The 25,033-nt window shown below is 43.4% G+C and overlaps 1 protein-coding gene across 1 annotated transcript in view; it reads left to right on the top strand.

Moving 5' to 3' along the window:
- Positions 1-24,486, top strand: part of adgra3 (adhesion G protein-coupled receptor A3) — a 29,400-nt gene extending 4,914 nt beyond the window's left edge. The window contains exons 2-19 of the mRNA XM_087837597.1: positions 3,930-4,001; positions 10,734-10,805; positions 16,649-16,720; positions 16,813-16,884; positions 16,996-17,156; positions 17,662-17,875; positions 17,978-18,142; positions 18,406-18,607; positions 18,707-18,856; positions 18,971-19,129; positions 19,219-19,386; positions 19,559-19,766; positions 19,891-20,099; positions 20,220-20,344; positions 20,437-20,560; positions 21,077-21,222; positions 21,922-22,017; positions 22,678-24,486. Coding sequence (XP_087693723.1) covers positions 3,930-4,001; positions 10,734-10,805; positions 16,649-16,720; positions 16,813-16,884; positions 16,996-17,156; positions 17,662-17,875; positions 17,978-18,142; positions 18,406-18,607; positions 18,707-18,856; positions 18,971-19,129; positions 19,219-19,386; positions 19,559-19,766; positions 19,891-20,099; positions 20,220-20,344; positions 20,437-20,560; positions 21,077-21,222; positions 21,922-22,017; positions 22,678-24,160 — 3,898 coding nt within the window. The 3' untranslated portion in view covers positions 24,161-24,486. The remainder of the gene's footprint in view (positions 1-3,929; positions 4,002-10,733; positions 10,806-16,648; positions 16,721-16,812; positions 16,885-16,995; positions 17,157-17,661; positions 17,876-17,977; positions 18,143-18,405; positions 18,608-18,706; positions 18,857-18,970; positions 19,130-19,218; positions 19,387-19,558; positions 19,767-19,890; positions 20,100-20,219; positions 20,345-20,436; positions 20,561-21,076; positions 21,223-21,921; positions 22,018-22,677) is intronic.
- Positions 24,487-25,033: the final 547 nt, after the last annotated feature.

The raw sequence follows: 25,033 nt of genomic DNA, 5'->3' as shown, positions 1-25,033 counted from the left end.
AGCTTTGACTTTGTCAGGTTGCCTCAAGTATCGCTTAATCCCAGACAAGCAATTCAGTTCGGTGTGTAAACACGAGCTACGTGCTGTGCGGTGCCTACACGTCTGTGTTCATTTTCCTGCTCGCCCCCCTTTTTTTTCCCTTTACCCTGGTGTTTGAACGGCGGATCATTTTTCCATTCAGCTGCAGAGCTATAAGGTGAATACCACACTCTAATGGTTTGTCCTGTTCAAAGCTGAAAGAAGATATTTTAATACCAATGACTTACAAGGATGAATTTGCAAAAAGAGGGTGTATGACATGTGCCTTTTTGAGCTTGCCAGTTCGGATGAATCACTGCACCTTTTATGTTTTCTACATTTTTTTTTTTCACTCTTGTCGTCCATTTTTCTCACACAATATTCCAGAAAAAAGTCTTCATACTTTGATTTTTTTTTTGTAGAATAATAAAGAGCTGAAAATCTTTACATTGGCACATGAGAGCACCTCAGCCACTGGACCAGGTCCTTTTTCCACCTGAACTCAGACCTACTTTTCCATGCACTATATTCAGAGGAAGTCACTCTAGAAGGGTTTTTATGAACCCATCTGCAGCCTGACTCTTATTTGAAAACCTGCTGAAGGGTTACAGATCTCCACGCTCTGGTTTTTTGTCCAAAAGCCTCTTGAGTATAAAGAACCTGTAGGGAGAACTCCAGGGCTTTGTCCTTGAAACACTACGTGGCTACTTGCACACTTAGCAGTGGCTGGCCATTTTGTGTGTTTCACTCCCTCGCTGCACAATGTAAAAATTGCCTTTCACTAGTGTAGTTTTTACTCACATGGCGAATGAGATTTAATCTAGACAAGTGCATTTTATACTACTTGTGACTAAGAGTGGAAATTCTGTTTTTAGAGAAGGTTTTTCCATAAATGTCATTGAGATTTATACCATCTGTATCAGTAGACAGGATGTGAGATTTCGTAGACTCCCCTAGCAGCTTGTTCCTGGCTTGAGCTCAAGCAGGTCTTATCTATGCATCAAGATAAGCAAGACTCCCCTCATGTGTTGTTAGAAGCACAGACTGAAGAAATTCCACAGACTGGTCCTTTGTCTGGCGACCTCAGGCTGATTTCATGAGACAGACAGCAGGGAAGCAGACGATCTAACTACACATGTCCTGAGGCCAGTGAAGACTAGTATTTAAATGGCCGTGATCTCTATGGAGACTCGAGGCTTTGCTCTATACATATTATTTATCTAGTCTGCAGTGGTAAGGCTTTCACATGAATGCAAGAGTGCAGAGAGGACTTTGCAGCCCAAGCGGTTTCTAATGTGGCGAGGTCACACTCCTGTCATGAGGAAGAGGGTGGGACAAAGCTAGCAAAAGAGGCAAAGAAGGGAGGAATGAAGAGAGGCCAAGAAAAGTATGCATGACTCTCAGGAGAACTCTGTTTTATAGGTTTATTTGGATGACTTAAGACTTACAGGGCTTTAAATGTGCAGTTTTGTAGCCAAACCTAATTCTTGATGCTTTACATAACCTCTGATGATGTTGGTGATGAAGGTTTTCTTTTGCCTGCACTGAAGGTTTGGGCATTGTTTGAGTAGTCATGCACACACATGTTTACCCTTTAAATGTATTTATTTATCACGTATTTAGAATTTCATGCCTAAAATCCTACTTTTCTCAAATGCCCAACTCAGGAGGTATAGGTTTTACCCCCAACCCCTTTGTCAAGATTCTCATCAGGGAATTCTCCATCCACCCATTTCCTTCCATTTATCCAGTTCAGGGTCACTGGTGGGCTGGAGCCTATCCCAGCCCTGAGCAGGTTGCCAATTTGCCATAGGGCTAACACAGAAAGACAAACAACCATTCTTTCAGCCAATGTAGATTAGCCAATTATCTAACCCATGCATATCTTTGGACTTTGGAAGGAAGCTGGAGTACAGTGAAAGATATGTATGTGCATTACATGCACACTCCCCACAGAAAGGGCAGCCGACTGGTAGATTTGAAGCCAGGACCTTCTTGCTGTTAGTGAATACCAATGGGAGACTTTAAATATAGTGTTTTTTCAAAGGCTTTTCTACAAACCTGAAAAGCTCTAACTAAAAGCATCGCTGATCCACCCTAGCGACTGGTTGAGGTTGAGGTGGGTTAGTGTATACTTGGAAGGTTATGACTTTGATTTTTGCATTGCAGATTTGTTTGTTTATTTGTTTGTTTCTTTGATGAAGTTTACAACCATGTGCAACCATGCTTAATCTTGCTCATAAGGCTCTTCTGAAGACTGACTTGGGGAAAAAACTTGGGTGCCAAGGTCTCTTGAGGCACTTGAACTTTTATATTGTGCTTCTTTCATTTTACTCTAAAATTGTGTGAGTCAAGAATAATCCTGCTCCAAGGTTTGAATGAATCTTCAACTTCAGCTCTTTTCAGTTTTATTATTATTCCTTTAAAAAATGTATTAAAGGAATCAAATCTTGCGTATGCTCTTTTTGTAGTGTGACGATCCAGCCAACATGAGAAATGCTACAAAGAAGTAGCCAAACATAATAAATTTCCCCAGCCTTACATTTATTGGAGTGCTAGTGTACTGAAAGGTGTTTTTGTCCATCCCCTGTATTCTGCTGATTAAGCCCCACATTGCTAAAGCTGGATTTCATCCATTTGGTATTCCATGCATTTCACGTATGAATTAGACTTTTGTGACGAGAGACCCAACATCTGCGGCTGTATCATCGGACCATGTGCACACAGGCAGTGAACAGAGTTTGCAGTCTTGTACATCATCGAGTCTTAACATTTGCCATTTCAGCATTCAGAAGCCTGGAAAACAGGAACTCTTTATGTGCGTACTTTCTCTGAACGGCAGGGAGCCAAACAACAAACTCCAGAGAGTCTCCTCTGTGCAACCCTGTAATAAAACAGCCCCTCGACGCCCCGTAATGACTCCAATTTGGCCCCGGGTTGTGGGTGCCACTAAGCATGTATGTCACCCACCGTTTCCCCTCCATGCTAACCACACGTCCCTGCTCCCGCACTCTTTGGGAGTACTTTTAAAGAAGGACCATAACTGGGAGGGACACACGGGAGCAGAAAGCGGGCAATTAGCTTGGAGCTTTCCTTGCTGTGAGTTAGCTCGGCTGGGAAAATAAACTAGATAATAAAATGCTGTTTATTACCCCGAGAGGAAGCTATCAAGAATTCACACTTAGGTTAGATTTAGGTTTTAGACTTTCTCTTCCTTTTTTTTCCAGTTTTGTTTTGGTAAACAACTAATTGGCAAAGTTGCATTTAAATTGGACCACTGTTAACTCTAACCACATTGCTTTTAATACAGTGTTAGCTGTAAATATGAGATGAATATTTGGGTGTTCCTTCCATAAACAGGGATTTCTTCTCATAAGGACGTCTCCCCGCACTGTCTAATTGTGTGACAGCTTTGAGGCGAGTATGCCACCAATGAGTCATCGTGGCTGCCGATTAGATTGCGCTACTTTTACCTATAAAGTCAAGCCAGCTTACTCCTAATCCCACTTTGGCTACCAGACACTGCCAATTTGACATGAAAGAAACACTCAGCTAAAGTTGGAGTTGCTTTTCTTCAGCTCTCTTCCTGGCAGAAAGCAACCTGGTGTGACTGGATGCTAAGCGTGTCTAGAGCAAAAAGAAGTTGAGTTAATATTGTTATCTGTCAACAAGTAGCACTCTGTCATGATGAATCCATTTGCTTTTGAAAAAGACACTCGATCCTTTTGATTCCACCTTTGCATTTCATTAGCACACATTCCTCGCTGATGTTTTGGCACCGCGGCTGCTTTACTGACATTGCACAGTAAAATGTTTTTATTTCAACAGCCTGGAAATCATTATGCAGTCTTTTGTGTGAGTCAATATCTGTTGCTTTGCGTTCACACATATATTTTTTTTTCTCTCTGCAGAATTTTAAGCAACAACAAGATTCAAGAACTCAGAAATGGATCCTTCTTTGGATTATTTGCTTTGGAAAAATTGTGAGTATCGTTACTTCCTCAGCCCGTGATTTAAGAGAGCATTAATGTGTCAATATTAATGCTCTGTTTATAGCACATTGAAAGAAAGCATTTTTTTTCCTTATACTTAGGTTGTACATAAACATAAATCGTCACTAATGCACTTCACATATGTTAGTCTCAAGCTAAAAAAAAAAAACCCTGATAGTATTTCATGTTATATCCGACAGTGCATTAGCAGGAGCCGTTCATCACTTCCCAAGTGAAGTTTTGGCTCTAAACACACACTGGCATCGTGTCGGCAAAACATCCGGGTCGCCTAAAATGTGACGTTTTGCACACCTAACTTCAAAACAGGAAATCTGTCTAAAGTGAAAGACTAAAGATGGTAATAGAAAGGCCTAATTATAGGCATAGCCTCTAGGGTTGGTATTTATCTGCCTGGCAATATACTCTCGGCATACAGCTGCTGGAGTATTCTGGGATGGTTAAAGAGACACCGTGGCAATGAAGTATTGATGGTCGTTGAAATCTGTAAAAAGGAAAGTTTTATAGATGTGTTAAGGCATTTCAAGGTACAGTGGCTTGCAAAAGTATTCGGCCCCCTTGAACTTTTCCACATTTTGTCACATTACAGCCACAAACATGAATCTAGTTATTGGAATCCATGTGAAAGACCGATACAAAGTAATGTACACGTGAGAAGTGGAACTAAAATCATACAGGATTCCAAACATTTTTTACAAATAAATAACTGAAAAGTGGGGTGTGTGTAATTATTCAGCCCCCTGAGTCAATACTTTGTAGAACCACCTTTTGCTGCAATTATAGCTGCCAGTCTTTTAGGGTTTGTCTCTACCAGCTTTGCACATCTAGAGACTGAAATCCTTGCCCATTCAGCTCAGTCAGATTAGATGGACAGCGTTGTGAACAGCAGTCGGCTGGTACCTGATGTTACCAGCCAATGTTGGCTATCTGCTGATCTGTCTGCATCAGCATTGGCAGTTGTGACAACCGACGAATGAAAATTTCAAAAGTAAAGTAGGGACGGAAAAAAAACGCCCTCCATCCAGCCATCCTCGCCTGTTGAAACATGTATTTGGAACGCCACAAACGCATCAAACAGCTGATCAGAGCAGAGTCAAGTGAAAGCAAGTAAATACTTACACAAAATAAATGTTACGAAAATCTGTTTATGCTCTATTTGTCCCCCCAAAAAATTACCCATGTACAAAACACATTAAATTGCTAAATTCAGAATAGATTTTCAACCTTGACACTAGTGTACAGAATTCTGAATATGACTTTATGTACTGACTGCTGCCTGTGTATGCGCATTTTAAGAATGTATTGCTGGCATCAAAACTTTTTCTTTCTTTCAGAATTTAGTTTCAGGTAATTATTTATAATTATATATGAGATTTGACTAACTGGAAATTCACTGCACTCTGTTCTTTTCTTTTGGAGAGGATACCAGATTTTTGGAAAAGAAGTTTTAATTTGTTATTTAAAACAGTCCTGCATGACGTTTCTTGAGTTGACTAGTATATTAATAGGACTTTCATATATCTGGATTCTTTATAGATTCACAGGCGAAGTCTCTATGGACTATTGAATTGGGTCACTTGTTAGTTTTAGTGCTCAGGCCTCAAGGATAAACAGGAGGCTGCATGTTTAATGCTTTAAAAAATCTTTGATCTTTCTCTACCAAGAAAGCCTTAAAGGCTCTTGTGTATTTTGTCTGTGAGCTTGCAGTTGCCTTGGTTGTAAACTCTGTACTGCCTGACTGTCACGCTGTGAAACTACAGGCGGGTTTACCTGAAAACTGAGCTTTCATTGCTCCTCACAGACCCCACCCCCCTCCAGTCCACTCTCAGCCAGCAAGGTGAGATCACTAAAAGGCTTACTTGCTTTTGTCATTATAAAAGGGCAAGCCAAGGCCAAAGGTGTTAGCAGTGTAATTCCTACACGCTACACCGCTCTGAAATAGTCCTATACTTTACCTCTTACCTTAAGTTGCACTCATTTTTCCACAAACTCTCAAAGCAGGAAAAAAAATGCAGCACAAATCTGTCTGAATGCACTGAGGCTCTCCATCTTGCCATCCACCCCTCCTTCCTCTCGCCTTCACAGCTTTTCTTTTCCCTTCTTTTTTCACTTTACAAAGGGACTCTCCCTCATTTGGACGGCCTTAATGCAGTGGTGACGACTGAGACAGCAGCTGGCTGTGAGTGCCAGAGAGGGGTAGAGAATCCATTATGCCTCTCAGGCACTCTGCGTGAAATTGCAAAGTAACTGTGGAGACCGCTGTGTTTTGTTGGGGCCAAAGGTGTCTCTGCATGGAAATAAGCCACACAGAATCCCCATTATCTCCCCTCATAGAAATAGGAGCCAACTTAGGCGACCGTCACATGCTAATTCCTTTCTAAATCCAGTGCTGTGGGGGAATGCTTATTGTGGGGAAATGGAGCTAGTATGTGGCGTTTCCTGAAAAACTGTTTGTGAATTCATCAATGGTATTCTGCAAGCAAGCATCACATTCATATAAAGGTAGATATAAATGGGTATTGGAACACAGCCTTTACTTAATAGACTTCAGAAAAGAGGATTCTGCTCATACGGCTCTAATTTGCTTAACCTGTAGGATTCATGTTAGACTATGTAACATTTTAAAATATTGAAAAAATTATTACACAAATGAAAGGTTAAGTTATAAGATTTTAAATGACTCATTGCTGAGTTCAACATGCTTCTAAATATTTTTACAAATTGGACATTTAATGGTAGTATAAAGATCTGAAGATACAGGTTGTGTAGTTTTAAAAGCCTAATTCCAATTTGTGGTTGAGTTCAGACTCTCCCTTGTACTTTCTTAATAACATGGTACATATTTTTGATGGCTGATATTTTTCAGTTGCATGCAAACACACTAATATACACAGTGTGTTTTGGCACTGTCTTGCTGGAATAGTCAATGCATCTTTGGATGGCAACAGAAGTAGATAGACATATAAATATAGTCTGTTTAACATTATTGGATGGCAGCATGTTTTGATTCAAAACCCAAAAGTCACATATATAATTTGGCATTAATGGTGCCTTCATAGAACTGTAAGTTACCCATGTGATGTGCAATAATTCCCCTTGCATTTGCCTTGTGACTTGCCTTAATTCTCTGTGGTATAGATTCAACAAGTTTCTCGAAACATTCCTCAGAGACTTTGATCCATAACGACATGATAGATGATCACAGAGTTGCTGCAGATTTGTTCAAATAATGCAAAATTCCTATTCCAGCACATCCCAAAGGTGCACTGAGATCTGGTGACTGCATTTAAGTACAATGAACTCACTATCATGATCAAGAAACCAGTTTAAGATGTTCAAAGATGCCCTTATGCAGACCCCTTCTGTCAGCTCAAAGCAGTCGGGCCATTCTCCTCTAACCTCTGCCATCAACAGAACTGCCAATTTCTGGATTTTCCCTCTTTTTCAGACAATTCTAAACCTTACAGAAAGCTGTGTGGAAAAATCCCAGTAGATTAGTTTCTAAAATGCCACGCCACATTCAGAGTCCCCTAAATCACCTTTCTTCCCCTTTTTCAGGGCTCGGTTTGAAGTTCATCAGGTCATCTTGAGCATGTGTACATCTTCTTCCTGAATGATCTAAACTCCTCACAGTCTCTCTAAGGGAATGCCCAGCTCCCTCGACAATTTCACAGCCCCGTTAACACAAAAAGCTTTATAGTCTCACTTAGGGCTGGGCTATATCATACCATTCATGGTAATACCGGTGTAATGTTGTGCAATGATAAGAAAATGAAATATTGTGATAGAATATGGGTAAAACGTGCATGTGCAGTGCCTTTGTTTACATACGCACATAGCTGCTACGCAGAATGAGAAGAGCGAAAGTGGATCATTGAATGAAACAGATGAACCAGAATTGGTTTGTAAAAATGCTGCAACTTCAGTGGTGTGAAACTGGTTTGGTTTTCGTCCGTCAGATACACAACAAAGCACTATTTTTGGTAGCGCATGCTAGCGGGCCGTCGTTATTACCGTGTTTTTTGGGAGATACGGCACACTTAAAATCTATCCTTGGATTTTTCTGAGAATTGACAGTGCCCTTATAATCCCGTGTGCCTTATGTATGAATTCTGGTTGTGTTTACTGACCTCGAAATGATTTTATGTGCTACATGGCGCTCAAAAATCTGTCAAATGTTTTAGTACGACTTTGCTAAGCTACAAAGCCGCACCACTTGATGGATTGTCGGAGCATTACGGCTATCGTAGGCAGGAGCCTCGCGGAGTGATACGTACTGTGCTTCAACATAATATTACCATATTGTGTGTGTCTAACCTCTTTTTAAGTTCTGTGGATATTATACATGGTTATGCTGAGGATATGTCGGCCAGTTTCCACTGGAACTGCCCTTTGGTTAAACTGTCAGCAAGGATTTGCATTTGCACTGCACACAAATTTAATGCACTTAAAAACCTGCTTGTGTAAGTGCAAAATAATTCATGGGGTTTTTTTGCACTGATAAAGTCGAGGAGTTGTAAAGTATTTTGTCTAGTGTCAATTATATAGTCAGTTATATCGTTATCGCAAATTTTCAAATGTATATCGTGATAGATATTTTTGCTCTAGTCTCACTTTCAAATATGCCTCTGTAACATTTTGACAACAGGAAATATGACATACATGTTTGTGTCTCTGCCACTCCAAAGTGTCAGTCCAGTGCTGCTGTTAAACTCTTAAACCGTATTCCATAATGTAAGGAAAAGAGTGGGAATCATTCTAGTTTGTATTTATAGTATCACATCAGTGCAGAAGCCCACCGAAATGAGTGCGGTGATAAATAATGTGAGCGACATGGCAGTATGCAGCTCAGTATTGGCAGGTACTGAACCCCAAAAGCGATCATGTTCTAAAAATGATGCTGGTGGTTGGTTTAATAGCGCGAGCTTCTCTCTCTTCAGTGGAAATGCGAGTCTAATGCCAGAAACCTTCCATATTCGATATATAACCCACCATGCCAAAAACAAACTTGGAAATGAGGCTTTCATTAATCTTATATTTACATGACACATTTTTAATTTGTTTTAACGTGCATATGAGTAACACCTTTGGAAGACAGCATACATGTGCCCTGAAATATTGGCAGCAGCTGCAGATCCACCCTTCAGTTTGTTGCCAGTTCAAGACCAGTGCTGGAGAACACTTAGAAGTATTCAGCCAGCTCTTTCTGAGCATGACAAAAGAAGAAACCTGGCGTTTTTTGTCTTGCAAATAGATTTCAAAGGTACCAGGTCATGTGTGGTTGGATATCTGTGGAATGAGAAGTGTATTTATATTTGGCTAATCATGAGGTAGTTCTTTCTTTAACTCCACATACTGGAATAACAGAGAGCTATGGTGTTCTTTTTTTGCTATTAGTAGTAGTGGTTACACCACCAGATCTAGACCTCAGACCTCCAGCAGACATTATTCTGTAATTCGCCGTAAGGAGTGGTTAAAAGCACTCAACACTGAGCTTGACATTAGTCTTTTTGGCAGCTATGCGTTTTGATCATTGAGCCAGATGGAGGGAAAGCGTTCTTTTCTGGCTTCTCTTGGACCCAGTTGAGGTTGCCAGATTGTGTTTGTGTCCTCCAACTGTAAACACTGAAACTCTAAGCAAAGTTTACACAAAAAATAAATTAGCTTCAGCAACAAGCAAATTACCAGACTCAACACGCCTGTTTATGCACCCAGTACGCTCTCCAATCTGGCTCTTCCTGGCTGCGACGGCTCTGCAAGGATATTTTTGATTTCTTTGTCCTGCCTTCTCATTTTTCTCTCAACACAACTTCACAGAGAAGCCAGCACATCAAAAGTTTTTAACAAGCAGTAGTTTTTTGTGTGTGTATGTGTTGTTGTTTTTTTCCTGTCTCTGACTTATCTGTGGCCACATACCCGCCTTCAGATGACAGTTCATTGACATCAAACAGGCAGAGTTACCCAGAGGCCTTTTGTGTGGGTTCAGGTGGTGACTAGAAAGCCTCCTGAACCTCGACTGTAATGAGTGACTTGGCAGTGCCAGCACAGGTGAGCACCGCAGGAATTGTCTGACCGCGAGCCTTTGAACCTCAGGTTTGGGAGGTTTGTGTGCTTGTGTGTGAAGAGAAAGAGAGCAGCTTTGAGGCTCAGGTTGTCCTTGACAACAGCTATGTGGTGACAAAGGGTGTTGAGTTTGAAGAAGGGATCTTGTCAGTGGGTTAAACAAAAATGCATGCATAAAAAGTTTTCCTAGCAGGAACCATGTTATTATGGGTGCTGAATGTTGCACAATGAAATGTTAATTTCAGATGATGGCAACGGAGTCGAGGGGTTACACTGACTGTTCTCAAAGTAGAAAACTGGAAAGATTTCAAACTACTGAGCACAAATCTGGAGGTATCTCACAAGCCCAAATGCAAATCCTTTTCGGTAACTAAGGTAACCAGTTGGAGTCGGCCTCAAAGCCATATCAAGAAATTTCAAGAAAATTTGCAGCAACCAGATATATACAGAACGATGTTTTATTTCAAGCCGAGAGTGTTCGTAGATGTTCTTTCTGATCAGCAGTGTTCCTCGCTTTAACTAAAGAACAGTAAACCTATAACGGTTTTATTAAGGAGACTTGGATGATTGATTAGCAACACCGTTGCAGTTGTGCTGTCTTGTTGCTGTTTGCACTGCTCAAATCTTTTCATTTTTCCACAGGGACCTGCGGAGTAACATGATCAGTCATATTGAACCAGGAGCTTTTCTTGGCTTGCCAGCACTAAAGCGACTGTGAGTATTGCTGTAGCTCTGCTGTCTCTTTAATGTGGTTTCTCTATATGTGTGCGTGTGCGTGTGTGTGTGTGTACTCCATATTCCCACATTCAGGCCCTCAGGGATTGCCGAGGTATTCTTGTAAAAAGGATTGCCTCAGTTATATTTCAGTTGAGAACAGAATCTTGTTAGGAGACAGATTTTGTTCAGCTTGTCTTCTCTTAAACTACTAATTGAAATTGTGTTTTGTTGGTCACATGTTATTTTAACCCTTTAAAGCCAGTCGGAGCGGGCACGCTCCGTTTTGCGTAACTATTTTTAAATCCCGGTAGCTCTGCAACCACGTAAGCTAGCGTAATAATTTTTTTTGCATATGAAACCGGAGGAGTTGTACTTACATCTTATGCCATCAGGTTGTCCTAGGTCACGGTTTTCTTCCACATATAGCTTTGCAAAAACTGCATAAACAAAAACATAATATTCCAGAAACACGCTTTGCCGATCCGATCAGCTGTTTGTAACACTTCCTACGTCCATCAGCGCGAACTATCGCATATCCGCCATGACCTGCCCGAAACCGGAAGTGACGTCATTTTCGTGGAAATGTCGTTTTTTTTACCATCAGGGCCTTGTAAGGCTGTACTGGTGTTTTCAAAAGTTATGTTTGACTTTATGACTTTGTGTCGTTTCTGGGATGCTTAGAAGTCAAATTGCACTGCTGGAAATAGTTTATTTTGATGCATATGCTGCTTTTTTTGCATTATAATACTTATTTTCGTTTTTCCTGCATTTCAGAAATGCAGGAGATGCTGAATTTCAGAAATAAAACTGTGAAGACACTCAAAATAAATTTCCTGTGGTGGGAAACTATTTTGTGCAACTTTTTTGTATTTACAGTTTTGAGGGAGATAAGCCTCTTAAATCTCTCTAACTAGAAATATATGTTAAAAAAACCAAAATGATTTTCAATTTTTTTGTAGTTTATGGCACTTTTTTGCAATTTATGTAATTACTATGCACTTAATGCAGACATATTATTAAAATTTGGGCTATAATGGTTGTATTGATGTATAGCAACTTGAAATGCTCCCAAAAATGGCACCACAGCATGTAAAAATATGATATAAGCTCTGGCGGACTTGGTTCTATGGTGGGTCTTAAAGGGTTAAACTATTTTCTCCTAGTAATTTGAAAAACAATGTTATCGCTTGAAATCCACAGATTTTTTACTAGGAGTTGTTCAGAGTCCAATTCTGGTGCTTTCTCTCTGCAGTTGTTCTCTCAAGAGCAGTTGTTCTAGCACCTATAATGGTTAAGAAGCTACTGGCACAAGTCTTTCCGAGTTATGTGGGAGTTACTTAACAGCAAAGATGTGTAACTTCATGTGAAAAAAGCTTTTTGAAAACCTGATTTTTGGGTAAAGTCAGCAGGAAGTTTCAGGTTATTTTTTCTTTTCGTCTTGAAGATCAGTTATGATCAAACTGCAAATGACATTTTGTACTTCCCTCACCTCAGAGGGGTGAGCTGCCACACATGGTCAGCTGCTGCTGTCCTCAGATTGAGCTTTTTGTTCTTTAAAATAAAGTGTTTTGATGTGAACTGATGAATTCACGAACACGGGACACGCGCGTCATCATCTCGTGCCTGCCTTGTTGTTAATGCCACTGCACGCAGTTCAGACTTGTGCCGTGTTGGAAATGTTATGTAAATGTTACCGGGAATGACCCTGTTAGGCTGCCTTCACAACAAATTAACGGAAAAAAACGTTCTCGTCTGAATCGGGCTTATTGCTACTGGGTTGTTTTGTCTGGCCAGAGATCACTGCACACACCGTGCAGACTCAGACGTCTTTTAGCACGTATGCGTGTGTGATGTCTATGAATATCTACAGAGGATAACTCTGATATGCAGAAAACGTAACTCTCAAATCCATCTGGGTGCCGCGTGCTTGTTTAGGGCGTCGAATGTAAGCGCGTCGCCGTGTGTTTCCCTTTTGTGGATGTGTGCGCATGAGAGCGAGAGCAAGAACACAGCATGAATTGGAATCATCCGACAGCACCCAGTCCCTGCCAACACAAACTTGAGCTTGGCTGCTGCTGTAGAGCAATAAGAACGAGACAGGAAGGCAGTCAGCTCCTCGGATCAGAATTGGCCCCGTTTCCCCTCCTCCTCGATGCATATTCTCTGATGGATACGTGCCTGTCTATATGTCCTCTGCATATTAAAATCTAACACACACGCATATATCGTTAAAGGCCTTTCTTATCACCACAGAGATCATCATGGAAACACGTGCTCCAGTTTACAGTTTGGCTTTGTAGCAAAGTTTAATTGACCCCACCGCCTGTCTCAGTTCATTTCAAAGGGTAATAGTCACTCGGCTGTGAAAGGGAGGGAGCACAGAAGAGCAAAGGAGACGATGAGGTAGTACTGGACTCTGGGAATGTAAACACAGAAGCCCTACATCAAGGCTTGGCATTACAAGCGACACATTCACTCGGCTTTTTTAATATACATTTTTTATTTATTTATTTTTTGTGGAAAATAGGAGTGGAGTTAATTTGCAGACTTTGCCAGTTTTTATGTCTCATTCATATGTCATAAGTTTTGCCAGGGTTTGTAATGTCATGAAACGCCTCAGAAACTTGGCACGTAATGCTTTAGCCCTTATCTTTGACTTTACTCTAGCCCCCTCCCCAATCGCCTAATTAGAGTTTTCCCATCCTCACTTCAAGATGTGTCATTTGGAGGCCTCATTTATCTTGTGTGCCATGTCACAGAGCACAGGAGCATTTAAAGCGAAGGCTGCAGATTGAAGGCCACAATAAAAAGCTCACATTTACACATCTTAAAGGAAAAATTGTGCTGCAGAGAAGAGAAACAAGTTTCCTAACTCCTTGAGAGTGTCCCCACTTTTCACTCGTGCCAGAATATTTACACTGTTGTACACCACACGCAGATCAACTTCAGGGCTCCAAAACCCTGCATTAAAAATGGTCCAAAGCATTCATTACTCAGTATTTATTAGGCTCCAGAAACACTTGTTTCAAAGCCCACAGCTCTTCACTGTAGCTTCAATGCAGGTTTTCCATTAGAGTGCACACTGAGACGACTTCCAACATCACTACAACATCATTACGGTTGTGTGTGTGTTTTTTGGGCGTAGGAACGTTCGCTCCAAATCAAAGAGAGACGTTATATAACTGTTTTGACAGGCGATGCGGCTCTCGTGTCGATGAGAAGACAGAATGTGTAAAAACTGGCGCAGGTCTCCACTGAATTTGTGTTCAGCCCGCACCAGTGACAAGTTTAAAAAGATGTTAAGACGGGTGTAATAATGATCTCTCTTACAAGAGAGCTAACATCTGATCTAGACGTAGGCAGCTGCTCCCAGCTGGGTTTCTTTATTCACGCTGAGAGCTTGGGTTTTGGCCGCGCTGCTGGTTACAACCCCGTGGGCCAAGATAAGTATATCCCTTACCTGACTTTACACAGTTCACACACTCAATTTCCCCGCACTAAAACATTTAAGCAGACTTCTCCCAACACTACAGCATTCTCAGACCCTATGGATTCCTTTAGGCTCAGCGCTCCTTACTCGGCATTCCTCCCAACAGCTGAACGATTCCCACTCGAACCTTATCACATCGGGCTATTTTTGCTTCAGCTCCTCGAATGTGCTGCTCTGGAGCGCTCCTCTGTGCTGTTAATTTGCTGCATGCCTGTGGCCAAAAGACATGCATGTGACTCCAAGCAGTAACAAAGTGACACTTTTTTTTGGTTTTTAGCTATTTTAACAAATATTCTCGAGTCTCTTGGTGTAGCTGTAACTTTAGCAGTTGAATCCAGGCGATAACTGGAGATGAAAGCACGCCCGCCTCACTTCTATATCCTTCCCATGACACACAAATTTGGCAGGCCCGCAAAAGGAGGCTTTTTCTTCACTTCCAAGTGAAACTAATAACCTCACACCGTAAAAGTCCACGGCCGGCACCTTAAGGCGCAACACCAATAATTACATAAATTCCGGGATGCTAGGATATACCTGCCAGCTGTTTTTCAGGTATCATTTTTGCGTTAGTATCACCTTCCTCAAGCACCCGAACATCTAGTTTTGCTGGCGGCAAGCTGAGGTAACGATCTGCCTTTTCTCACTGGCTCTTGTTTCGTTTCTTGCCACTTTGCAACAATTGGTTTCCTCGCGCAGAGGTTTATATGTTACAGCTATAACAAGGGTTTGATTCAATGCTGCCTCCCTGGAAACTGAAAAATTGCCACCTAGCTTTCTTGTTTTGAAGTAGCTTTATGGATAATGGTAAAAGCTTAAATTAATGTTATTATTGAACCAAAAACCTACAGTCTACATCTAGTAGATTATAAGGATATACCATTCCCCTCTTCTCAGTATTATATTTTAGTGCCTTTTACCTCATTGTTTTGGGTTTCTGGGTTGCAGCATTAATTCAGAGGTTTTGGTCTCACCTCCATCATTAGCCTTGGTCCCAGACACAACTGTATTTGTAAATACAAATCTTGTTAGACGCCACAATGTGGCAACTAAGGCAGTTTCCCTCTGACAGGATGCCAGAAACACAGCTTAACCAGAATGCTAACAGTGCTTAGTTGCACTACTGTTACTAGATTTCTGTATTAATGAAAGAAGTAGTTAATCCACTGAAACGTTTTACTTTTTATTATTTTAGTTTATTGAGGTCTATGGATCTTTATTATTGTTATTATTAGCTGTAGTAGTATTGAGGTTGTAGAAACATCTTTATGTTTATGACTCTTGGATTATCCCTTGATGATGATTATATCTGCTGAAGGCGGTGTGCTCCAGCTGACCTGGACCTTCCTTCGGTGAATATTTCTGAATGTTGGTAGAGTCAGTGTAATTCACAGAGGCAGCCTCCATCTTTTCCCCGTTAAGCCCCTGAACTGTCTCCAAGTTTCCTTTTTGAAAGAGTCTCTGACACTTCCATCTGATGTTTGCAATGTCAGGTCACATCAAGGGGTGAAACACACACTTTTCCTGCATTTGACATTAATCACGGGTGATTAATCACCTACCACAGTGTTGCTGTGCCTTTGATGTGTAGGTTCCCCCCGCAGGCCCACACAGACATTATCTAAAATCACCTTGGAAGTTGTAAGCCTGTCGGCTGAATTTGGAGGTCTCTGTCTCGACCTGCCTCTGTTGAACTTGGCTTTTTTCTTTTAAACCTACTGTTTTTATCTCAGCAACTCAGCAGCGTTTCTCGAGCTGTTCATTTATGTGCCAATACATTTGCAGCTCAGATGAAGACAACTCGATGATCTTTTGGCCCAGTGGTCCCCAACCTTTTTTTTTCTGGCATACTTTTCAAGTAACTTTAGTAAAACTCATTTAAACTGGATGCGGACAACTTTCAGCTTACCGCTTCTCAGTTATTGTTACCATTGAGGTTGAATGACCACAGAGGAGGAGATTCAAGTAGTCAAGGATGGTTATGTGACAGTGGAGGACACCAGGGATAGGGTGATCTGCTGTGGCGACTCTTAAAGGCATCAGCTGAAAGAAGAAAGAGAAGATCTGTTATGTTCAGTCTGATTTCTTTATCTATACAATTAGCTAGTGAGCTCTTGGGAATTTAAATTATTTGTTTATTTTTTGATCATTACTTATCTACTGTAATACAATTTGTCTGCTGTTTTGTGCCAATTAAATTTTCTGTCTCACTTCATTAAACGTAATAGTACAGCTAATCTCTGAGTACCCCTGGTTAAGAGTCACCGTGGTAGAACAACACGGCTCTTAGATTGGTTTATTTTTTCAGCTGTCAAACAAATAAAATGTCATTCTTCTTCTGTGTGCACTGCAGAGACCTGGCCAACAACAGCATCAGCTGTCTTAACAGCGACATCTTTAAAGGTCTATCCAGTCTGATCCGACTGTAAGTCATTTGCACTGCTGTGAATGTAATCTAGTCATGTCTTTATAGTACATCCCAAATATAACCTTTTTTTTTTTTTTTTCTCCATTCAGAAACCTTACAGGGAACATGTTCTCTTCATTGGCTCAGGGGACCTTTGACAGCTTGGTGTCTCTGAAGGCGCTGTGAGTATGCTCAGCTTGAAAAGAAACTTCATGCACGTGGCCATTGTCAGTCTGTTTGATGGCGCTCGATCACCTAAACTGACCCCAGGTGTTGTTTTTGTCCATCTCCAGGGACTTCAAGACACCTTACCTGCTGTGTGACTGCAACCTTCTCTGGCTGCTGCGCTGGATCAAAGACAGGAAAATCTCTGTAAGGAACACAGAGTGCTCCTACCCACAGTCTCTACAGGGTCAGTCAGTTACCTCCATCAGGCCGGAGCTCTTTACATGCGGTACGGAGACACACACGCACACGTTAAAATATAATTGCTTGAACATCCTGCAACAGAACTGTATCATTTTAATTGGCACTGACTCGGATCTGCCATTTGTCCTGTCTTAAACATGTCTAAATAACTGAGCAGCAGCTCAGACGACTGTACAGTCAAAATGCTGCGCTGTCCCTTTAACGTCTCTGTTTTGGTATCAGTGAGGTTAGTGTTTGGGTAACAGGGGCTTGTGCAATGACACGGGAGATAAGACAAGGGCTGCCCAGGCCAGCGCTGCCTTTGTTTGTACTTGCTCATGTCTTATCGGTTTGGCACTCATCTCAGTGAGGAATTATGAAATGTATGGCGTAGATTTAGCAGAAGCCTGACATGAATTACAAATGGCACTGAAGTACTGAGAATTTAAAGATGCAGTTTTAACTTGTATAGTAAACAGAACTGAAAAATGAGCGACTCTTCATTTTTATTTTGAGAAATACCGCCTGACTCGCCTGCTTGTTTTCCTCAGACGCTCCACTCGAGCTGCCCTCCTTCCAGCTGACCCCATCCCAGCGGCAGGTCGTCTTTCAGGGGGACAGCCTGCCGTTCCAGTGTCAGGCCTCCCTCGTGGCAGAGGACATGCAGGTGCTGTGGTACCACAGGGGCCTCATGGTCAAGCCTGACGCCACTCAAGGCATCTTCATTGAAAAGCGCATTGTGCAGAACTGCTCGCTGATTGCCAGGTATGAAGATAGATGTTGGTGTATTCTGCAGTTCATAGGAATTTATATAGCCACCTTGACCAATTAACATAAAATATATTATATTCTCATGGTTTCCATCAGTGCATTGACCATCTCAAACATCCAACCTGGTTTTACGGGCAACTGGGAGTGTCGGGTCAGGACAAGCAGGGGAAACACCACCAGGACGGTCCACATTGTGGTGCTGCAAAGTTCAGCCAAGTACTGCGTCCCTGAACGTGTCTCCAACAACAAGGGAGAGTTCAGGTGGATACTTACTCCTCTTTTTTCTCTTTTTTTTTCTTTTTAAACTTAAAACCACTTAAAACTCAAAAATCCAGTGTGATGGAATATACCAAAGGTGAAGTAATAAATATTCTTGCTGTGTTGGAGCAGTTGTGTTATTGTGCAAGCAGCACCCCCTTGTGGCCAAACAGTGTTACTCCTTCAGTTACCAGATTGGACCTATTTTGGCTCACATGACACAGCCTTAAGTGGAAATAAACAGCAATTTATTTAAATCCTCCCAGGTGGCCACGCACCTTAGCAGGGATCAGAGCCTACCTGCCCTGCAACCGATTGCCATCAAGCGGAAGCACGTACTCGGGCAGCTCCAGTGAAGAGCAGCGGGCTTGGCGTTACTGTGATCGCGAGGGCCAATGGGCAGAAGAGGATTATTCCCGCTGCCAGTTTCAGAAGGATGTCACAAGATTCCTCAATGTCATCAACCAGGTTTGCATCTGGTCATTCAGGCTGTGATTTGATGGTTTTGAGCTTCCTCACACCTGTGGCCCACAGCTCTCTATTCATGCCCAGTTTTGTTTTTCCTAGATGCCTCTAAATGAGAGCAATGTGGTGACTATAGCTCAGCGCCTGTTTGTCTACACGAAGGATGCTGCCAACTTCTCAGACAAGATGGATATCATCTTTGTGGCTGAGATGATCGAGAAGTTTGGGAAGTTTGTTGAGAAGTTTAAAGACGTAAGTGGGTGTGCTTATGTGTTCACATTTAATTGTTTCTCTTTTAAAAACTTGGAGTATGCGCTGCTGAGTTGGATGTAGTTGGAAATCTTGTTGTGTCTCTTTGTCTCCTAGCTGGGTCAGGTGATGGTCAGCATGGCCAGTAACCTGATGCTGGCCGACGAGAGGGTGTTGTCGATGGCTCAGCGTGAAGCCATGGCCTGCTCCCGCATCATCGCCTGCCTCCAGAAGATTGCTGCTTACCGCCCAGCTACACCTCAGGCCTTCCCCGTGGTTAGCCTCACCAACAGCATTTAGACATGTTGCACTACAGATTATGTGTGACGCAGAGCTGCATTTGACTCTTTCTGTTGTCCTTCCAGACCTCCCCTAACATTGCACTGGACGTCCACTTTGTCAAGGTCAGTGACTGGAATGGTATGTCCTGCGTGTTACTGCAGAGGGCCATCCCCGAGCGCCCCCTCGGCCAGGACCGCCAGCTCACCTTCAAATGTAACACAAGCAGCTCGTTTTCCAGCATCTTTTACAAGGTCAGCTCCTGCCAGGAAAAAAAAACTAGTTTGCAGTTTCATTAGGCGGAACTTTTATCTGTGGACAGCTTCTGAATTTATAATTGAATTCATCAGATTTTAGTCGTAACAGCGTCTTTTGAGTAGTTTCACATGACAAGTTGTTCTTTCATTGATTTTTTTGTCTTTATAGAGCACTGCAGCGGAGGCTTCCCTGCAATTTCCCCAGTCTCTCCTTACTGAGGCTGTACCTCCTGGGCAGCCAGAGGACACAGTCTACAAGCTCCACCTACTTGGCTTCCACAATGGCAAGTTTTTTCCATCCACTGGCAACTCCTCCCAACTTGCTGATGGAGGGCGGAGGAGAAGTGTAGCCACACCTGTCATCATGGCCAAGATAGGTGAGTCGTGATGTTGCAGGCATAAACCCTAACCTGACAAAAGGTCAGCTCTTCTAATCAAGAAGGACACATTATTAGGAAACAAACTGAAAAGTGTTTTACCCCACTGTGTACTTGGCATCAGATGGCATGACTCCACGCGTCCTGAAGACCCCCGTTAATGTCACCCTGCGCCTGTTTGCCCGCGGCTCAGATGCTGTGTCCGCCTGCTGGAACTTGAGCCAGGCGGGAGGTCAGGGAGGATGGCAGAGCGACGGCTGCCGCATATTAGACCATCACGACAATTTCACAACCATATCATGCAACTCTCTGGGCAACTATGGCCTGCTTATGGTAGGTTGGGCTGCCTCTTTATGTTCACTTGGGAGTTTGTGAGGCGATCAGCACCCATGTGCACAGTATGACCTCACTGGCCCTCTAATATATCTCTCTATGATCTCATTCTTGTTTCAGGATCTCAGCGCTATGGAATATTCCTCGCCAAGCATTAAGCCACTGCACCCGGTTATCTACGCCACCACTGTCATACTCCTCCTGTGCCTGGCCACCATTATTATAAGCTATATCTACCATCACAGGTAAGAGAATAAACCAGTGGTATTGAACGTCTTTCCCATGAGCCCCCTTTTCTCATTCATAGCTCTGCAATCTGTTGTTTCTGCGACTGCAGGTCTGTCCGAGTGAGCCGGAAGTTTTGGCACATGTTGATCAACCTCTGCTTCCACATGTCCCTCACCTGTGGGGTTTTTATAGGTGGCATCAATCAGACGCGATTCTCAAGCGTCTGTCAAGCAGTGAGTATACAGCGCCCGCACACTCCGAGCCTCTCCCACCCTCCCCGCCTCGTTTGCTTCTACTTTGAATGTTTTCTAGGAATAAGAAGTTGAAAAAGTTGCCTTTGGCTAAAATCACTGCACTTGTGAAACTCAGAGGGTGGGGTGGCATAGAAAGATACTGTAGCTTGTTTCATGGCTTGAGGCAACCCTGCACCTCTCCTCAAGGTGTGCTGAAGTGGGACGCACTACTTTTTCTTCTTTCTTTTTCTTTTTTGTTTTTAAATTGTACCAATCTGGATGCAAGACCTTGTTGATTTATTGAATGTGCTTTGATGTAAAACGATATTTTCTAATGTTAACATCCAACTCAATGTGATGATGATGTCTTAAGCAGAAGATGCACGAAACAAAAATATCTACAGTGTGCTCCGTTCTCTTACTTTTATCGATTAAAGAATAGAGCTGAAGAGGCACATTTTGTCATACTGACAATCACTGATTTCGCTGCTACTATAATGGTCCATTCTCTCCTAGGTGGGCATTTTGCTGCACTACTCCACTCTCGCTACCACTCTCTGGGTGGGCGTGACTGCAAGGAACATTTACAAGCAAGTGACGCGCAAGGCCAAGCGCTACGAGGAGCTGGACGAGCCGCCGCCACCGCCGCGGCCAATGCTGAGGTTTGACTCTTTCACCGCAGCAGATGTGTGGCAAAAGTGGTGCCTTTTTAAACTACACTCTCCAAATGATAGCCTTGTGCAACCGTCTGAACATGTAGTAATTCTACTAAGGGCTTCAGAGCTTTTGTTTCACCCAGTTCTAGCTTACTATCTTTTTATTATCCTGGAAGTGAAGAAATGAACCAGAGCGTCACTTATTTTGTGCCTGCTTCCTTTGCAGTATGTCTGGATCGCACAGGCACAGTTGAATTAATAGCAGTACAGCAAAATCCGTATGCTTGTAAATACCACATAAACTAGACTCAGGCTCTTTAACTGTTCAGATAAACAAGACTGTGCATTTTGTCCGTTGAGATGTGTGCGTGTGATTCTTCCTGTGCATAAATCTGTAGCAACAGGCAGCTTTTATAATGTGAACCAAGCTCGAGTTGTCGTGTGTTTTTTACACAAATTACAGACGCAGCGCAGGACACGCTACGCTGTGTCATAAAACTTCTCTGTATATATACTCAGCATACCTTCCCTTAAATGTGTATATGCCATTTCTGTTGTTATATGTGGCCACATTTTAGTGAGGCTGCCACCACACGGTGTCACTGTAGAAGCCCGAAGCGTCACCTGATCTCTTTTATTTCCTTCATGCCTATTTTATCATCCAAAGACTGAAACTGAACTACCTCTCTTTCCTTTCTCCAAAAGGTTCTACTTAATTGGCGGAGGGATACCCATCATAGTCTGTGGGATCACTGCTGCAGCAAACATCAAAAACTACGGCAGCCAGATCAATGCGCCATAGTAAGTAGAACTTTAGTCATTAAAGTTTCCTTCTCTTGGTTTGATTTCATGGAAACGCCGTGCCATTTTATCTGGTCAACAGATTCACATATTTTTCTACCTTCTGTCTTTAAGAGAAATTGGCTTTGTAGTTGTCCAGGCCAGACTGCACTGCATTAGCTCGAATATTTTTATGAGGGAAGGTTTATTCCCTCCAGTTCTGATTATAGATGCCTTTTAATGATATGCGCATCGAAGCAACAAGAAACTGCTGCCAGTTTACAGCGAGCTCCCCCGCCCCGCTCTCTACGGCGGCAGCTGTTTAGATTGTGTAGCGTGGCTGACTAATTGAGAAATCTGGAGCCGTATCTGTCTTGGAGTCTTTGGAGCTTAATTAATTTCTTGCAACCAAAACGAATTCAGCCTGTGTTATTAAATGTAATGGGACAGTAACTGTAAGAATGAGACGCAAAACTTTTTCCAGAGTAATTTCGAGTTTCTCGGGTTAATAATCACAGCGACAGATTAAGATGGGGGAGATGAGGTATTGTTTTAATGAGGAAAACTTTACCATTAGCATGTTCGGTAAATTTAAATGAATGCTAAACCTTGAGGCTCATATAGAGTTGAAAAGAAAAGCCACATCTGATGTCTGAATCGTCTTATCTCTGTCTTCATTAGTTGCTGGATGGCGTGGGAGCCGAGCATCGGAGCATTTTATGGCCCGGTAGTTTTTATCATCTTCGTGGACTGCATGTACTTCCTCAGCATCCTGCTGCAGCTGCGCCGGCACCCTGAGCGCCGTTACGAGCTCAAAGAGCCGACCGAAGAGCAGCAGCATCTGGCTCCGGCCAACACTGAGGTTGGGCCCGATGCTCCCGGCAGCCACTGCCACCCCCTCACCCTGCAGCTTCAGCCACATGAGGCGTCCTCTTCATTAGTGTTTCCCCCCCACACTGTGCCACTGTCGGCTCTGGAGAACGAGCACACCTTCGCTGGGCAGTTGATGGGTGCAGCGGGGGCATTGGGGCTGTACGCAGCCCTGTGGGTGTTCGGCGCCATGGCGGTATCACAGGACCACCCATTTGATTTAGCTTTCACCTGCTTGTTTGGGGTGGTGGCGCTGGCACTCGGGGCCTTCATGGCTGCTCATCACTGCGTCAATAGGCAAGATATGAGGCGCCACTGGTCCCAGGTCTGTTGCTCCGGGAGACGAGCATACTCCGCACAGGAGGACACCCTTCTGCCTCAGTCAGGCGTGGCGATGATATCCACGACAGGATCTGACAACAAGGCAGATGGGGAGTCAGCCAAGTGCGGCCACAGCAGCGCGGACTCTTCCTATACAAACAAGAGCGCCCCGAGCATGCGCAACTCCGCCCACGGCAGCAAGCTGACCAATCTCCACGCGGAGGCTGCACAGTGCAAGTCAGCCTCAGCATCAGCGGCAGCCAATGGAGCTGCTATTTTGGACAACAGCCTGACCGAGCATTCACTAGACAATGAAATCAAAATGCACGTGTCACCGCTCGAGGTCCAGTTCCACCCCGTGAACAACGCGAGCAACCCAGCCACCACAGTCGCCACCACAGTCGCCGCCACCGTCGCCGCCACCGCCAACGGCCACATAAGCAGGCATCACAAAAACAGAGCGCGCACGCACAGGGCGAGTCGGCTCACCGTGCTGCGAGAGTACGCCTACGACGTGCCTACCAGCGTGGAGGGCAGCGTGCAGAGCGCCCCACACAGGAGACACCATCACTACGACATGGCAGCTCGCAACAGTAGACGAGCGGCCTACATGGCGTACAGGGAGCGGCATCAGAGCCAGCTGCAACAGGACAGCAGCGACAGCGCCAGCCTGCCGCGGCGCTCCCGCTATTCAGATAAAGGAGGCGGCAGCACGCTGGGGAAAGGATCTGTGGTAACCGTAGAGACTGAGCAGTCGGTTACTGCGGCAGGGTCGAGCTCAAGTAGAGACTCTGCTTCTGAAAAGCAGCCTGGCAGCACGGGGCTGGAAAGCCACCCTAAGTCTTATGGGCTGAACCTTATCACTCACAACGGTGGCACGCTTAAAGAGAATGGACAGGCAGTGGCTGTAATTAAAACGGACAGTGCAGCCGCAGTAAAGACCGGCTTGTGGAAACATGAAACTACTGTGTAGCAACCGTTTCTGTGCTAAAGACTGCATAATAATGTGCTCACAACTTTAAGCTGTGAATGTCTGGTTTAGTTGTTTGATTGTACTTTTTTTTTTCCTTGAAAAAAGAAAAAAATTACAAAATAGTAGCCGAATTATGGCCAATGAACTGACTTTGTAGATATGTTTCTGTAAATGTTCTATTTTTATAACTTTTAATCCACCACTTTGAGAGTTTTGTACATGAAACCACATGGTCTGAGCTGTGTGGCCCTGTGCGTACCGTTAACCTGGAGCCTTTTCTCCCCGTTTTCTAGTTTGTTCCAACAATAATTAAAACAAAAGTTCCATTTACCTAATTTAGAGATTTGATTCTTGCACTTGCACCTACGATCTCATCTTTTGCTCTCTGCAGCCACTGCAAAGGTGAGTCAGAGCTGTTTTGTTTCCAGGAATTACTCTCCCTGACAATATATGACATGCTGGTAATTGGGTTTTTCGCTGACCTGCAGGTGGCCTCGGGTTCCTTTCTCTACAGTGGTGCAGCACTTTAATTGCAGGTGGCTGTGGGCTCTATGGGTGTTTTCTTGCTGCCTGCTGGCAGATTTGATGAGTGCGCCTTACTTTCGGGGCACCCGCTGTCTTAATGCGCCTGGCTGTGATTGACAGCTGACTCTCAGGGCAAGTGAAGCTGCCATGAGAAGAAAGGATAATGAGAGAAGTGTCTTCTTCTCCTTGCAGCGCTTTCCATTCTCCATCTCCTCCACAGCTGACAGCTGAATTGGAGTTCCACTCGCTGCTTGACATCGCTGTTGGGGCAGAGCGTGTAAGAGACTCAAAGTGTGATTTGACTGCTTGAGTACTCCAGAGATGAATTGCTGTGACTTTTTGCTGGGT

This window comes from Neolamprologus brichardi, chromosome 3 (genome assembly GCF_056152115.1).
Source record: "Neolamprologus brichardi isolate AB-2024 chromosome 3, ASM5615211v1, whole genome shotgun sequence".
Classification (NCBI taxonomy): domain Eukaryota; kingdom Metazoa; phylum Chordata; class Actinopteri; order Cichliformes; family Cichlidae; genus Neolamprologus; species Neolamprologus brichardi.
The sequence above is the reverse complement of the archived record's forward strand: the minus strand, read 5'-3'. Positions and strand labels throughout refer to the sequence as shown.